The 17,648-nt window shown below is 46.4% G+C and overlaps 1 protein-coding gene across 1 annotated transcript in view; it reads right to left on the reverse strand.

Moving 5' to 3' along the window:
* Positions 1 to 17,648, reverse strand: part of DNAH6 (dynein axonemal heavy chain 6) — a 2,906,060-nt gene that overhangs the window by 2,803,521 nt on the left and 84,891 nt on the right. Inside the window, exon 7 of the mRNA XM_030192089.1 lies at positions 1,407 to 1,548. Within this exon, the coding sequence (XP_030047949.1) occupies positions 1,407 to 1,548 (142 nt within the window). The remainder of the gene's footprint in view (positions 1 to 1,406; positions 1,549 to 17,648) is intronic.

Here is a 17,648-nt window from a genome sequence, read left to right on the forward strand (position 1 = left end):
GTTCCGACTGTACTGCGCATTTGCAGGTGAGTCGGTCACTTGCCGTTTATATGTTTGACTAGCCGTTAAGCCCGTCAAAACGGGCATTGGGATGTGTTTTTTCCAAGGCCCCCTCCCCCCTCTCCTCACCGCTGCAAGGCCCCCTGCCCTCCCTCCTTCCCTGCCAGCTGCAAGGCCCCCCTCCGTCCCTCCCTTCCCAGCTCCAAGGCCCCAGTCCCTCCCCCCCCAGCTCCAAGGCCCCCTGCCCTCCCTCCCAGTTCCAAGGCCACAATCCCTCCCAGCTACAAGGGCCCCATTCCGTCCCTCCCTCTCATCCAGCTCAAAGGCCCCCTTCTGTCCATCCCTCCAAGCTCCCAGGCCCCCCTCCTTCTGACCTCCCATGTCCAGCATCCTCCCTCCTTCCCTGCCAGCTGTAAGGCCCTCTGTCTCTCCCTCCCAGCTGTAAGGCCCTCTGTCCCTCCCTCCCAGCTCCAAGGCCCCCCACCCTCCCAGTTCGAAGGCACCTCCTCCTCCCTCCCAGCTCCACTGCCCCCCTCTGTCCCTCCCTCCCAGCTCCAATGCCTCCCTCCATCCCTCCCTCCCAGCCAGCTCCAAGGCCCCCCTCCTTCTGTGACCTCCCATATCCAGCATTTCTCCTGCTCTTCCCTCCCCCCCCCCCCCGAGGTCGCCGATACCGCTTCCCCCCCCAAGGTTGCCGATACCGCTCCCCCCCCCCAGTCGCTGCCCCCCCTCCACCTCGGCAGGGCCCTCTCTTCGCCACAGAACTTACAGTGCCGAAACCGCAACACGCAAATCAGCTCCCGTCGGCCTTCCTTCCCTGCCTGTGTCCTGCCCTTGTGTAACGTAACGTCGGTGAGGGCAGGACACAGGCAGGGAAGGAAGGCAGATGGGAGCTGAGCTGCTGTGGTTTCGGTGCTGTAAGTTCAATAGCGAAGAGAGGTCCCAGGCTGGGTGGAGTGGGGGCGGCGGCAGCGGCGACTCCTGGGGGGGGGGGGGAGTGGTAGCGGGGACCTCGGGGGGAGGAGCGGTAGCGACAGTATTCTTGTGCGGCTGTGTGTGTTTCCCTGAGTTCCGCCCCCTTCTTCCCTCCCTGCTTCCTCCTCCTCCTCCGATTTCCACACCCATGGAGGCGTGGCTTGGACTCTCAGCGTTCGGACTGTAGTGCGCATTTGCAAGTGAGTACGGTCACTTGCCATTTATATGTTTGATATAATCACTTTCTTAAATAAGAATTACTGTGTAATAAGAACTTATTAGGAACTTCAGAAGATTTTTTTTCTGTGACTACCATTTTATGTTATTCTGGGCTTGCATTATTTTCTATTATTTATGCACTATGTTTAATTTGTAAAAATATAGAATTTAAAGATAAGCATATAAAAGCTACTGGTGGTACATATACTAACCATGTTAGCCTTTCGCAATGAGATCTTTTGTTAGCTTGCTGTGTGTAGGTCGCTTTGTCAGCTGATTCTCCATAAAGATCTCCATCAAAATGAGGAAGAACAAGATCTGTAGCTAAGGATCCTTTTACCATATTCATCAATTCTATGAAAAAATAAATGCGTATTACTTAAATTGTCTAGTTTATTTAAATTTATAATTCACCTTATCTTATAAAGGTTCAAGGAGATGTATAATAAAAAAAATCAGGAAATGTCAATAAAATAAGCAATAAATCAATACAAGAACTAGCAGTACTGAATACAAGCAAGTGCAATAATAAAACACAAATATAACAGTGGAAATTTCCTAACAGAGTGCCTATTTGATAAGTCCTAAAAAGTTACTTATTTTATGCAGACAACATGGAGGGGCATTTTCGATATGACATCTAAATCTAACTTTGGATGGTTAGCTAAAAACATCCAGAATCCAAGTGGCGAAAATAGCGATTTTTGAAATAGGAAAACATATATCTTTTTTTTCCTGAAAATCATCACTTGCCAGAGGTTTTTGTACTCTGTGCGCTTATGTTTTTGGTCTATTTTTGAAAAAAAAAAAAAAAGAAGTCCAAGTGAAAAATGCACAAAACCAAGCCATTGAGATGTAGGAGGAGCCAGCATTCTTAGTAGACTGGCCACAAAGACATCCCAGAAGAGCAGTGGGGTACCCTAAGGGGCACTGCAGTGGACATCATATAAAAATTCCCAGATACACATCTCACCTTTATCCCCTTATACTGTATGGGGAGCCCTCTAAAACCCACCAAAAACCTACTATACCCAACGGTACTCCACTACAATAGCCCTTATGGGGTACAGTAGGTTTTTGGTAGATTTTGTGGGGGCTCACACTTTCCACCACAAGTGAGTGGGATATGGGGCTGGGTCCCCTTCTCTACAGTGCACTGCACCAACCACTAGGCTACCCCAGGGACCTGCTTGCTGCTCCAATACAACTGGCTATAACATCTGAGGCTGTCATAAAGGCTGATATGTACTTCTACAATGATCTCCAATAGTGTTCAAATGATTTTGCATATATTTGGGTGTTTTAATTTGGGATTGTTGTTATGAATTTTCTTGTATATTTTATTTTGTATGTGTTTTATTGAAAAGTGCTGGATATGTCTGTTTAAATAAACAAATAAATAAACACATAAATATCATATAAAAGTAGGCTCCATGGGCCTAATTTCATTAATGGATGTCTATGAAAGAAGTCCAAAAATGTGTCTATTTTAAGTTTGTGTTATAAAGGCAACATGGGCACCCAGAACTGGTCCCATTAGTGAACAAATGCCAATGCACACATTTACATCTCCTTCAAAATTGGTGTAGATGTGCATGTGTGATCTGTGCACACTTACACATTTTATAAAAGCACATATGTATAATGGAACTCTGCCTTACCCTGCTCAAACTACACTGCTGGGAACACCTACATACAATGCATATCTGTGTGCATCTTGTCACTGCATATCCGTAAACACAAATATACCATCATATAATTTTATAAAAGGGCTTTTTTACATATAAAACAAGGATTACATGCAAAACAACTTTTATAAATTGCATCTGTGGGTCTATGATTTACTCATGTACACTCCCCCCCCCCCCCCCCACCCCCATGCAATTTTATAAGATCCTATTTGCACATACAACAGTGTTCTACATGTTCATGTTTCTTACAAATTTACCCCCCAAAAAAGTTACAAATCAACAGTAGTTAAAAAGTTACTTACAATTACATCAGGTGGAAGATTTTAGATGGAACATGGAGAGTGAAATTCACATGTCCAAGTAAGGGTGTGCAGAATTCCCATACTCTATTTTACAAGAGGCTCTGCTTCTTCTAGGGACTCCTGTAAGCTCAGCGAATAGGTCAGGGGTGGGGGGTGGGGTGCCTGCTGGTGGGAGGGATTCCTTGAGGGGCTTTTGCCTGGAAAAGGTTAACCTTGGGGAGGCTGTCACATCAGGTACTTGCTCATAGGGGGAAAGGTGATGAGGGGGATCAGGTACCACCAACAGAGGGGCTTGCTTGAGAAGGGGGCTGTAATGGGACCAAATATATGCACGTCTCAGGGTCCAATATGTCTGCCCACGTTATAAATGTTGTGACAAAACAGTGGGTATTTAAGCATGTAAAACTGTATTATTTCTTGAAGTGCATTTCTCTAGTTTGGCCAGCAGTGCATGTTTATTTTTAAAGCTGTTACAGAGAACTGACTGTTCCTTCTTTAGTTAACACAGATAAGAGGTAACCTGCAGTGATGTGGCCAAAACTTGTTGTTCTGGGCTCTGATTGGCTCAGGAGCTCAAAATTCATCTAGGATGTACTGGCCTTTGCTTCAGTTTTAGCCAGAGAAAAAAGAGAGAAGGATCTCTTTGTTGAGGCCCTGTGAACAGTTATATTTGATAACCTGTGAGCAGCTATACGTCCTGATCTCCCCAGGTACTATTTAGATAGTAAACAAATGCTTAGATAGTGTTATAATTGATCCATATATCAGTTACCTGTTATTGTTTTGCTGATTGCGTCTTTTCTGTTCATTGTTCTAATTTTTCATGACAATAAACATTTTTAGTTTATTGCCTCTGCTTGTCTGGACTAAGAATCTTGGTGGTTTGTGTGTTGGGTTTGTGAGTGCTTTCTAGGAACTGTGGGACCACTGGGAGTGTGGGCCCAGTATCCTAGAAATCACTGGGAATAATTTGAAAGCAGGAGACTTGCCCAGAGGTGGTTGGGACCCAGTCGGTGGGAGGAGGCTGCTAGTGTAGAGCACAAGCAGCAGGTGCAGGCAGACCTGAGCTATGCTGGGGATAGACCCTCTAATTGGCTACGGGGTAACCCCAGGTGGATGGCTGTAACCCTAGTAGCGCTTTAGAAATGTTAAATAGTAGTAATAGTAGTAGTAGGTGTTTCGTGACAAGTGTGTTATATCAAATCACCAGTATAGTACAGTATTTTGACAAATAACACCAATTGATTGATCAACTTCTATTGTATAAAACGTCTAATAAAGTATAAACCAGAAAAAGCACAGATAAGTCATTGCTTTCTTCAAGAAACTTCCTAAATTCAATTATTTTCCTGCCTCTTGCTTTTTCTTCTTTGCAATTTCCATAATCGATTTTAGATGCATAATGTGGATTCTTTCAATGGACTGTGACTCCAACCAGTTAAGAACAGTTTCTTTTTTTTTTTTTATAATAATTTTTATTGTTGACAAGGGAAATGTACTTTAACAGCAACCAACATGCAAAATCAAACAGCCAGCTCTAGTGGTAACACGCTGCCTGGTCGACCTGGAGCCTTGTCTCTGCCGAGTACTGCCCCGCTGATGCAACTTCCTGCTTACGGGCCTTTTTTACTAGTTTCTTATAAATCGTACTCGGTGTATCATTTGGAGGGGCTGGTTATAGTGACACCCTCTTGCATGTATTATATTTGTGCAGAAATTTTTTTGTCTTGGCATAGGGCCACTAAAACACATATTATAAGAATCAGGTGCTGCATCCATGTTGTCATTCTTTTATTGTTGGTAGCATTCAGTGGCGTTCCTGGACTCGATGGCACCCGGGGCGGAGCGCCGATGCGCCCCCCCCCCCCCCCCGCTAGATGACCCCCCCCCCCCGGGTGCATGCCGCTGGGGGGGGGGTGCTGTGGCGCGCGCCTGCTCCTCCGAGTTCGCTAAACTTCGTTTGTTCGCTGCAGCTCCCTCTGCCCCGGAACAGGAAGTAACCTGTTCCAGGGCAGAGGGAGCTGCAGCGAATGAATGAAGTTTAGCGAATTTGGAGGAGCAGGCGCGCGCCGTGGCACCCCCCCAGCGGCGTGCACCCGGGGCGGACCGCCCCCACCCCTTGGTATGCCACTGGTAGCATTTTAATTCAATCTTGCTTATATTTTCAAACATGCCAGCTTTTGCAGCATACAGATGTACACAGAGGTCAAAGGAAGTATAGTAATGAAATAACGTTTCATAGATATAGTAGTAATTTGTTATAAATCATAATCAGTGTGTTATTTAGAGGGGCTGGTTATAGGATCACCCTAGCATGTATTATATTTGTGCAGAGATCTTTTTTCTCCTGGTAAAGGGCCATTAAAACAGATGTCATATTATAAGGATCAGGTGCTCAACATTCAGACTTTCTATCTATCTATCTATCTATCTATCTATCTATCTATCTATCTATCTATCTATTTAGTTAGTTACTTATTTATGACATTTAACCCTGTTATTGGTGAAGAGATTTCTTTTTTCTCCTGGTAATTATTATTATTATTATTATTATTTATTGCATTTGTATCCCACATTTTCTCACCACTTTGCAGGCTCAATGTGGCTTCTAAATGGGCATCTAAAAATAGACATCATGTTATGGGAATCAGGTTCTCAACGTTCAGAGTTTCTATCTATTTATTTACTTATTTATGGCATTTTATCCCACATTAAACATGAATTAGATTGGAAGCTGGGAGCATTAAAAAAAATTTTCCCGGAGAGAGTAATGCATGACCCCCCCCCCCTCCGGCTCTCTCCCTGGGTATAGCCAGCTCTACAATTTGGGGGGGGGGCGCAGAGGCGGACAGGGGGGGGTGCAGAGGTGGATAGGGGGGGTGCAGAGGCCGACCGTGGAGAGAGCCTGTTGTTAAGCACATCACTGGCTAGATGGGTCATTGGTCTGACCCAGTATGGCTACTCTTATATTCACTCCCCCTTTCCTGGATTCTTGGACATTAGATGCCCTGAGCTAAAGGGGATAATGTCCTGAGGCACCCAACCATACATGTAGGCATCGGAGATGAGTCTCCTGAATAAAACAAATATCCCCCCTCAGGCGTTCCAGTTCTCTGAACAAAAAGCTACGCTTTGCAGGATACTTCAAACGTTTAACCTGATAAGAAATCATTTTTACCACAGATTTCCCCATTCACCAACCCATAGTATTGCCCTTCCACACAACATCCTACAACAACCCCCCCTTCCCTGACCCCCCTCCCCACAGTCTTGGCAGGACCACACTCATAACCTGCCTCTCCACCTTAGGAAGTGAATTCCAGAGTCACTTACCCATAACTCAGTTACCCCTCCATAACGTCTTTCCCCCTCCCCCATTGGTAACCACACTCCAACTAACATTTATGCTTCGCACACCCGCTCCACTCTACAAACAGTCTATCTCCCCCCACTCATCCATACTGAACCATCCACCCTACTCCCCAAATCCTGAACTCAGGCCTCAAGTTGAGCAGTCAAGGATAGCCCTCTAGGGCTTCACGCTAAATTGGGTCACCGTCCTGCTTCTGGAATCGTAGGCGGCCTCTGGCTCCCTGGCAGCGGAACCCTGCCAGCCATTGCCAGATCTCCTCCTAATGCTGGTCTGGTGCAGACCGCTGTATTCCAATCTTCTGCAATGTATCCCATGCCACAGACACTGAAGTAAACTTTCAGGCTTATTTTCGAAAGAGAAGGGCGCCCATCTTTCGACACAAATCACAAGATGGGTGTCCTTCTCACAGGGTCGCCCAAATCGGCATAATCGAAAGCCGATTTTGGGCGTCCTCAACTGCTTTCCGTCGCGGGGATGACCAAAGTTCATGGGGGTGTGTCGGAAGCATAGCGAAGGCGGGACTGGGGCGTACTTAACACATGGGCGTCCTTGGACGATAATGGAAAAAAGAAGGGCGTCCCTGATAAGCACCTGGCCGACTTTACTTGGTCCATTTTTTCTTGCGGCCAAGCCTCAAAAAGGTGCCCGAACTGACCAGATGACCACCGGAGGGAATCGGGGATGACCTATCCTTACTCCCCCAGTGGTCACTAACCCCCTCCCACCCTAAAAAACTTTAAAAATATTTTTTGCCAACCTCTGTGCCAGCCTCAAATGTCATACCCAGCTCCCTGACAGCAGTATGCAGGTCCCTGGAGCAGTTTTAGTGGGTGCAGTGCACTTCAGGCAGGTGTACCCAGGCTCATCCCCCCCCCCCCCACCTGTTACACTTGTGGTGGTAAATGTGAGCCCTTCAAAACCCACCAGAAGCACACTGTACCCACATGTAGGTTCCCCCCTTCACACCTTAGGACTATGTTAGTGTTGTACAGTTGTGGATAGTGGGGGTTGGGGGGGCTCAGCACACAAGGTAAGGGAGCTATGCACCTAGGAGCAATTTCTGAAGTCCACTGCAGTGCCCCCTAGGGTGCCTGGTTGGTGTCCTGGCATGTCATGGGGACCAGTGCACTATGAATGCTGGCTCCTCCCACGACCAAAGGGTAACATTTGGTCATTTCTGAGATGGGCATCCTTGGTTTCCATTATCACCGAAAACCGGGGATGACCATCTCTAAGGACGACCATCTCTAAGGTCAACCTAAATGTTGAGATTTGGGTGTTCCCGACCGTATTATCGAAATGAAAGTTGGCCGCCCATCTTGTTTCGATCATACGGGTTTCCCCGCCTCTTCACCAGGACGTCCTGTGAGGACTTCCTCAGGAAAACTTGGGCGCCCTGTTCAATTATGTCAGCACTCCATTAAGGGTCGCCAGCAGACCAAAGTGGAAGGTCCAATGATAGCGGATTTGAACCTTCAACAGTGCTTGGATAACCTTCCTAAAGGAGCATCACTTAGGCAGTTTAACTGCTGCCAAATCTTGGAACAGCTAAACATCAGCCCCTTTCAATTGCAGATGACCCCACTCACTCGCCTTGAGCACCATTGCATCCTTATCAATGAATCGCAGGAAGCAGACCACAATATCAAGGGGTTTACCTTCCACCAGTGGTCCCAAAGCTCTGTGTGCCTGTTCGATAGCTGGTAACTCCACCTGAACCCCCTCACCAGAAGACATCAGCCATGCATATAACTGATGTATGGTGGCAGTCAAGTCCTTAAACTCCAGTTTCTGGGATACCCTGCATCCACACATTATTGCATCGGGTGCTGTTCTCCAGATCCTCGATCTTAAACAGAAGGTCCCGATGCTCCTCTTGGAGTTCCACCACTGATGCTGGACTGTCGCCACGTTATTCTCAAAGTGATTCACCCACTCCTCTACTTGATCAATATGTGAGTCCAGGCTTGTAAGGTCAGACTTGATCTCATGCTTCCTTTATCTGAGTCTTGACAGAAGCTATGTCCATCTTTAACTCCCTGAATGCAAGTCCACCACCCCAGTGAGGGTTGTGACTCCATCTAGCAACATGCTGCTGGCAGCCTCTGGAACTTCTTCTTGCATAGGCTCCCTAGTGCACTTGCTCTGCATTGCGGAAGCACATGGCCCACGTGCCACTCCCTTTTCTCCCAATTTACCTGAGGTTTGGCCCTTGCTGCTTCGAGTTTTCAACGCCATCCATCAGGCACACTTATAATCCTTCAATATACTCTACAGACAAGCCAAAAGAGGAGCTGTGCCACTACGGGGGAAGAAGGATTTCTGCAACTCAGCCAGAGCCCCAAAATCAAGTGGCCATCACCCTCGGTGATGTCACTTCCTCTCTCTCCTATTTAACCAGTCAGTCTCTTTCAGCCCCATACCGAGGGCACTCAGTTTATTTATCAACTAGTATAAAAGGCCCGTTTCGGTAGGCAATGAAACGGGCGCTAGCAAGGTAATCCCCCCCTGCAGCGTCCTTCCTGTCTCCCCTGCCCCCCCTGCAGCCACCCATCTGGTCTCAGGACCCCCTCCCCACCAACCCTCCTCTGCCCCTGCAGCCATGCATGTGTAGCGGCCCTCCTCTCTCCCCTGCAGCCACCCATGTCCAGCGACTCTCCTCTCCCCCTGCAGCTACCCATGTCCAGCGACCCTTCTCTCCCCTGCCCCCCTGCAGCCACCCATGTCCAATGACCCTCCTCTCCTTTCCCCTTGCCCCCCCGTAGCCACCCATGTCCAGCGACCCCTGCCCCCTCTGGAGCCACCCATGTCCAGCAACCCTCCTCTCCCCCTGCAGCGTCCGTTCTGTCTCCCCTGCCCTCCCCTGCAGCCACCCCCATCTGGTCTCAGAACCCCCTCCCCACCTCCCTCTTCCCTGCCCCCCCTGCAGCCATCCATGTCCAGCGACCCTCCTCTCCCCCTGTACCCATGTCCAGTGACCCTCCCCTCCCCCTGCCCCCCCCCAGCCACCCATGTCCAGCGACCCTCCCCTCCCCCCTCGGCGCATCACCCAAACCCCTACCCCCCCCCCAGCGCATCACCCAAGCCCCTACCCCCCCCTCGGGCACATCAACCCCCTCGCCACCCGCAGCCGCCAATACTAACGCTGTCCGGCTGCTGCTGCGTCTCCTGTTGAGCAGCAGCGGCCGGTACAAAAAGAAAAAAGCCAAAAAAAGATTTTAAACCTGAAACACGACTTTGTAGACAGCCATTTTGGCATTGGCTGTCATCTCTGCATCCGCTCCTCCTCTCCCCTCTGACGTTGCTGCGCTCCTCTGGGGTCTTCCTGCAGGGGCAGTGACGTGAAGGGGAGATTTAATTTGTGATGTGCTATCTCTCACTGTTACCAATAACCTACCCTTCAATTATGGGCTGCTCATGTCTTTGTCAGTGGGCAAACTTACAAAATCAGCAAGGGATCAAATACTTATTTCCACCACTGTATGAGTTATACTGGTGGAAGTGTAGATAATATTTACAGTTACAATTTACATAGTAACGTGGAGGGGCATAATTGAACGTCGCCGGCCAAGTAGATCGCCGGCGATCTATGTTGGCGGCGGCGCTACAGCTGGCCGGAACCGTATTATCGAAAAAGATGGCCGGCCATCTTTTTTTTCGACAATACGGTTTAGCCCAGCCAAATGCCGTGGAGTTTGCCGGGTTTGTTTTTCAGCGATAATAGAAAATTATGTCGGCCATCTCAAACCCCGGCCAAATTCAAGGCATTTGGCCATGGGAGGAGCCAGCATTTTTAGTGCACTGGCCCCCCCTGACATGCCAGGACACCAACCAGCCACCCTAGGGGTCATTGCGGTGGACTTCAGAAAAGCTTCCACGTGCATAGCTCCCCCCAAACCCACTACCCACAAATGTACTGCACCCACTAAAATTGCTCCAGGGACCTGCATACAGCCTCTAGGACTTATTGCTGCGGTATAACTTTGGCACACCAGTTCACACCTGAAGACTAATCTCTCTGAAAAAGTCCTTTCTTGAAATAACCACGTTTACTCACAGTTAACTGCAGATCAGAGGTTGTGCCCCACTGGCAATGAGTCCCCTGGTACTAAGATTAGCAGTAGGTCAGAGCTGGCACAATGGTGTACAATGCCCTCTTTCAGCACCATTCAAGGAAAGAACTACGTTCTATAACGTGGGTAACACAGGAAAGGGAACTAAAACTGGCTTACAAAAATGGCCACTACCACATGGACTACAACAGGAAACAAAACAGGGCACACTCTGACCCAGTTAGCAGGGGGGAAAAGCACCATGGGAGTAGAGCCCAGTACCCTACACCCACCACAAAGCATTGCTAATGTGATTCTGCAGGGCACCCAACAGAAAAGGTGTCACACTCACCGAGAGCCACATCGCATCCAGGGAAAGCCTTTCGGAGGAGACAACACATTCTGCTGTCATGGAGGTGGGTACGGCATTTGAGGCTGGCATACAGGCTGGCAAAAAAGGTTTTTTTTGTTTTTTTTTTTAGTTTGGAAGGGGATTGGTGACCACTGGGGGAGTATGGGGAGGTCATCCCCCATTCCCTCCAGTGGTCATCTGGTCAGTTGGGGCACCTTTTTGAGGCTTGGTCGTGAAAATAAAAGGACCAAGTAAAGCCGGCCATCTGGTAGCCACGCCCATGCCCGCCCATGTCCCGCCTTCGCTAATCTACCGACACGCCCCCTTGAATTTTCGCTGGTGAAGCGACGGGAAAGCGGCGATGCTGTCAAAAATGCCGCTTTCGATTATACCGATTTCGCCGCTTTTAAGAAATCGCCGGCCATCTCCCGATTTGTGTCGGAAGATGGCCGGCAATCACTTTCGATTATAAGCTGGATAGTAACATAGTAGATGACGGCAGAAAAAGACCTGAATGGTCCGTGCAGTCTGCCTAACAAGATAAACTCATATGTGCTACTTTTTGTGTATACCTTACCTTGATTTGTACCTGTCCTTTTCAGGGCACAGACCGTGTAAGTCTGTCCAGCATTATCCCCGCCTCCCAACCACCGGCTCTGGGACAGACCGTATAAGTCTGCCCAGCACTATCCCCACCTACCAACCACCAGTCCCGCCTCCCACCACCGGCTCTGGCACAGACTCTATAAGTCTGCCCAGCACTATCCCCGCCTCCCGCCACCGGCTCTGCCACCCAATCTCGGCTAAGCTCCTTAGGATCCATTCCTTCTGAACAGGATTCCTTTATGTTTATCCCATGCGTGCTTGAATTCTGTTACCGTTCTCATTTCCACCACCTCCCGCGGGAGGGCATTCCAAGCATCCACTACTCTCTCCGTGAAAAAATACTTCCTGACATTTTTCTTCAGCCTGCCCCCCTTCAATCTCATTTCATGTCCTCTCGTTCTACCTCCTTTGCATCTCCGGAAAAGGTTCGTTTGCGGATTAATACTTTTCAAATATTTGAACGTCTGTATCATATCACCCCTGTTTCTCCTTTCTTCCAGAGTATACATATTCAGGTCATCAAGTCTCTCCTCATACGTCAAGAAGTGTAGAGTGATGCATTTGGGGTGCGGAAACCCAAAAGAGAGATACTGGATAGGAGGGGAGAGATTAGTAAGCTCAACTCAGGAGAGAGACCTTGGGGTGTTGGTGTCGGAGGATCTGAAGTTGAAGAAACAATGCGACAAGGCGACGGCCGTGGCCAGAAGGATGCTAGGCTGTATAGAGAGGGGCATAACCAGCAGAAGAAAGGAGGTTTTGATGCCCTTCTACAAGTCGTTGGTGAGGCCCCACTTGGAGTATTGTGTTCAGTTTTGAAGGCCGTATCTTGCTAAAGATGGAAAAAGACTGGAAGTGGTGCACAGAAAAGCTACGAAAATGGTATGGGATTTGCGTTGCAAACCGTAAGAGGAGAGACTTGCTGACCTGAACATGTATACCTTGGAGGAAAGGAGAAACAGGGGTAATATGATACAGACGTTCAAATATTTGAAAGGTATTAATCCGCAAACGAACCTTTTCCGGAGACAGGAAGGCAGTAGAACTAGAGGACATGAATTGAGGTTGAAGGGGGGCAGACTCAGGACTAATGTCAGGAAGTATTTTTTCACGGAGAGGGTGGTGGATATGTGGAATGCCCTCCCGTGGGATGTGGTGGAGATGAAAACGGTAATGGTATTCAAACATGCGTGGGATAAACACAAAGGAATCCTGTTTAGAAGGAATGGTTCTGTGGAATCTTAGTGGAGATTGGGTGGCGACGCCGGTAATTGGAAACAAAATGGGAGCTGCACAGACTTCTACGGTCTACACCGTGATCGTGACTGAATAGATAGGGATGGGCTTGAGTGTAAATTTTAAGGGACTTCGATGTTAGCTTCAGAACTTGGTACAAGAACAGTACTGGGCAGACTTCTACGGTCTGTGCCCTGAGAAAGGCAAGGACAAATCAAACTCGGGTATATATATAAAGTATCACATACCATGTAAAATGAGTTTATCTGTTTGGGCAGACTGGATGGACCATACAGGTCTTTATCTGCCATCATTTACTATGTTACTATGTTACATTTCTTCCCCAATAAGACAGAGCACAAACTCCAGAAAGCCCTTGGACATAGGGCGGGCACGCTTTAGGTCTTGAAGTCCATCATGTCCCCCAAAGTTGAGTAACATGAGTCCCTACCAGCTGCCAGAAAAGAATCTTCGAACATGTCCAAAACATAAGGCCAAGGGTAGCTGCAGGATAGCCACACGAGGCAACAATCTGAAGCACTAATAAAAGTCTTTACCATTTTGCCCAGCACTGACATCAGGCTCACCAGTCTATAATTTCCCAGGTTACCTCTGGAATCCTTTTTAAAAACTTGTGTTACATATGCCACCCTGCAATCCAATCTTCCAGTACTATGCTTGATTTTAAAGACAAATTACATATTGTAAGTTGGAGGGTATTTTTGAAAGAAACGTCTAAATCAGAATTTGGACGTTTTACAAAGACATCCAAATTCCGAACAGGAAAGAAGGTCATTTTCGAAAAAGATGGATGTCTATCTTTGGTGTTCGAAAATACTATGGAGGTCCTGTGATTTGGACATCCTTTTTTTTTTTGGTCCATTTTCAAACAAAAAACTTCCAAATGCAAAACTTCTAAAACAGAGGAGGAGTGGTTTATTGGTTAGTACAGCAGGCTGTGATCCTGATAACATGGGTTCAATTCCCACTGCTGCTCCTTGTGACTTTGGCAAGTCAAATGCACAAGGGACATTTTTGGATATGACATCTAAGTCTGAATTTGGATGTTTTTTTGTAAAACATCCAAAATCAGAACAGGAAAGGTCATTTTCTAAAAAGAAAAGTCTATCTTTTCCTTTTGAAAATGCTGTTTGGAAAAATATTTTGTGATTTGGATGTTTTATTTTTTGGTCCATTTTCAAACAAATACATCCAAATGCAAAACGTACAAAATCCACAAGAAAATCCACAATAAAGTAAAACCATTCACATGTTCTAAGTGTAGTAAAAGCTTTGGTTGTAATGCAAATCTCAAAGTGCATCAGAACGTCCACACAGGAGAGAAACCATTTGCATGTATAGAGTCTGGTAAAAGCTTTGGTCAGAAGGTAAACCTCACAATGCACCAGAGAATACACACATGTCCTGAGTGTGGTAAAAGCTTTGGTTGGAAAGAAAGCCTCACATGGCATCAGAGAATCCACACAGGGATGAAACCATTTACATGCACTGAGGAGGTAAAAGTTTCAGTTGCATTGGGACAGGTAATTAGGGAATGTACACTCTTGCTAGGAAGTATGGAAAAATAGCACTCTGGTATTTAGATATATGTAATGACCTCCTTTTCATCTATAGATCTGAATTCAAAGCCCAAATCTAATGATAAACAATAGACACAAGGCTCAGATGTTATTTTAAAAAACAGAACGCTTGGCATCAGGTAGAATAGTGGAAAAGTGACAACCCAGGAAAGCAATAGGGCCTTCCTTGGGGGCACTGCAGTTGACTTTATAAAATGCTCCCAGGTACACATCTCACCATTGCTCCCTTACCTTGTCTGCTGAGCCCCCCTAAACCCACCACCCCCAACTGTACACCATTACCATAGCCCTTACAGGTGAAGGGAGCACCAATATGTGGGTACAGTGGGTTTCTGGTGGGTTTTGGAGGGCTCACAGTTTGCTCCACAAGTGTAACAAGTAGGGGGAGGTAGAAGCCTGGGTCCACCTGTCTGCAGTGCACTGCATCACTACTAGACTACTCCAGGGACCTGCATGCTATTCTAATTGACCTGAGTATAACATCTGAGGCTGGAATAGAGGCTGGCAAGTAATATTTTTAATCACATTTTTGGGGTGGGAGGGGTGGTGCTCCTCCAGTCCCTCCAGTGGTCATCTGGTCATTTGGGGCACCTTTTGTGTGGAGTAGAGGAGTAGCCTAGTGGTTAGTGCAGCAGACTTTGATCCCGGGGAAGTGATTTCAATTCCCACTACAGCTATTCACTATAAAAACAGGTCTAGCTCAAAACATCCAAGTTTTAGTCTTGGCCATCTTTGTTTTGTTCCATTATTGCTGAAAGATATCCATGTCTTAGGAACGTCCAAGTTTTGCCTTGAACACACCCCTGGTACGCCCCCTTGAGATTTGGATGTCCTTCTGATGGACTTCAGAGAAAGGCGTCCAAAAAGAGGTTTTGATAATGCTGATTTGTTTTTTTGTTACATTTGTACCCCATGCTTTCCCACTCATGGCAGGCTCAATGCGGCTTACATGGGGCAATGGAGGGTTAAGTGACTTGCCCAGAGTCACAAGGAGCTGCCTGTGCCTGAAGTGGGAATCGAACTCAGTTCCTCAGTTCTGTGAGATAAACTTCCAAATGCTGACTTATGTCACTTTTTGGACATCTATCTCTTTTGAAAATGAGCCTGATAGTAACATATTAAATGTTGGCAGATAAAGACCTGCACGGTTCATCCAGACTGCCTATCAAGGTGCCCAGAGTTGAATCTGGCACTCTGCACAGGTTCCATCTCTTCATGATTAAATACTGGTATACTTTAACTCTGTCTCTCCCTGCCAATTTTGGGGCACAGACTGTAGAAGTCTGCCCAGTATTGGTCATACTTCCCAACCTCTGAAGCTGCAGTCAAAGCTCACACCAATTATGAGATTATTTAAGTTTTGCTTTAATTGGATTCCATCCTTTTTCTATACAGTGTTCCTCTGTGTTTATCCCACACATTCTTGAATTATTTCACAATTTCTGTCTTCATAACCTCTCACTGGAGCTCATTCCAGGCCTCCACCACCCTTTCTGTGAAAATGTATTTCTTGACATTGCTCCTAAGTCTCCTACCTTGCAACCTCAACTTATGATCTCTAGTTCTACTGCTTCCCTGTCTCTGAAAAAGATTAGTTTGCATATTAATACCTTTTTAGGGGTCCTTTTACTAAGCTGTGGTGAGCATTAAAGCATGCTTACCACAGGTTAAAAAGCAGTACTTCTGGGTGCGCTTATGTGTCCAATGGTAGTTTTTACTGCTGAGGGCATGTCTGAGGGTGGAGAATAGATGTGTTCTACGCTAATTTGTTAATGCAGCTACATTGTTGCCTGCTAATCGATTAGTGTGTGATTGGCACGTGAGCCCTTACCACCTAGAAAATAGGTGTCGGTAAGTGCTCACTCACTAATGGCTAATGGGGAAATTAGTGTGTGGCCATTAATAGGAATAATGGAAAATGGGGCCATTTTATCGCCGCACTAAAAGTGGTCTCAGTGCAGGAATGATTTGTGCTGGGGATAGCGCTGGTCACTTTTTAGCACTGCTTAGTAAAAGGGCCCCTTAGTATTTAAACATCTGTATCATCTCCCCCCTCCCCCATCTCTCCTTTCCTCTAGGGTTTATATAATGAGGTCTTCTTCTCTTACATCTTTTGGTGCAAACTCCATATCATTTTTGTCATCTTCCTCTGAATCGCCTCAAGTCTTTTGATGTCCTTAGCAAGATACAGCCTCCAAAACTGAACATAATACTCCAAATGGGGCATCACCAACAACGGTTCAGAGGCATTAACACCTACTACTACTTAACATTTCTAAAGCGCTACCAGGGTCATGCAGCGCTGTACAATTTTAAACAAAGAAGGACAGTCCCTGCTCAAAGGAGCTTACAATCTAAAGGACAAGTATGCAGTCAATCAATTGGGCAGACTAGGTTTCCTGAATAGAGGTAAATGGTTATGTGCCGAAAGCTCCTTTCTTGTACTGAATGCGCCTCTCTCTATGCAGCCTAGTATCCTTCTGGTTACAACCACTGCCTTGTCACATTGTTTCACTGCCTTAAGATCCTCTGACACTATCACCTCAAGGTCCCTTTCCCAGTCAGTGCTTATCAGCCCCTCACCCCCTAGCAAATTCAGCTCTTTTGGGTTTCTATATCCTATGTGCATCACTCTACACTTTTTTTAATTAAAATTTAACTGCCAAATATTAGATTATTCTTCTAATCATTTAAGATCACATCTCATGTTGTCCACTCCCTCCACAAAAAGGTGAACGACATGAAGACTTATTTTTAATGTTATTATTAACAACAGCTCTGCAAGTTCACTTTCTAGTTCTATCAGCCTCTGGGATGTACACCGTCCAGTCCAGGTGATTTGCTACTCTTTAATACATCCAATTGCACCATTACATCTTCCAGGTTTATTGAGATTTGTTTCTGTTCCTCCAACTAATCATCATTGCATACCATTTCTAGTACTGGTATCTCTCCTGCATCTTCTTCAGTGAAGACCAAAGCAAAGAATTAATTTTATCTCTCTGCTATGGCTTTGTCTTCCCTTAGTATCCCTATTACCCCTTGGTAATCTAGCAGTCCAACTGATTCTTTTACTGGCTTCTTGCTTCTAATATACTTGAAAATGTTTTTATTGTTTGTTTTTTGCCTCTAACGCAATCTTCTTTTCATAGTCTCTCTTTGCCTTTCTTATCAGTGCTTTGCATTTGACTTGCCATTGTTTATGCTGTTTTCTATTATCTTCAGTTGGATCCTTCTTCCATTT

This window comes from Microcaecilia unicolor, chromosome 2, assembly GCF_901765095.1.
Source record: "Microcaecilia unicolor chromosome 2, aMicUni1.1, whole genome shotgun sequence".
Classification (NCBI taxonomy): domain Eukaryota; kingdom Metazoa; phylum Chordata; class Amphibia; order Gymnophiona; family Siphonopidae; genus Microcaecilia; species Microcaecilia unicolor.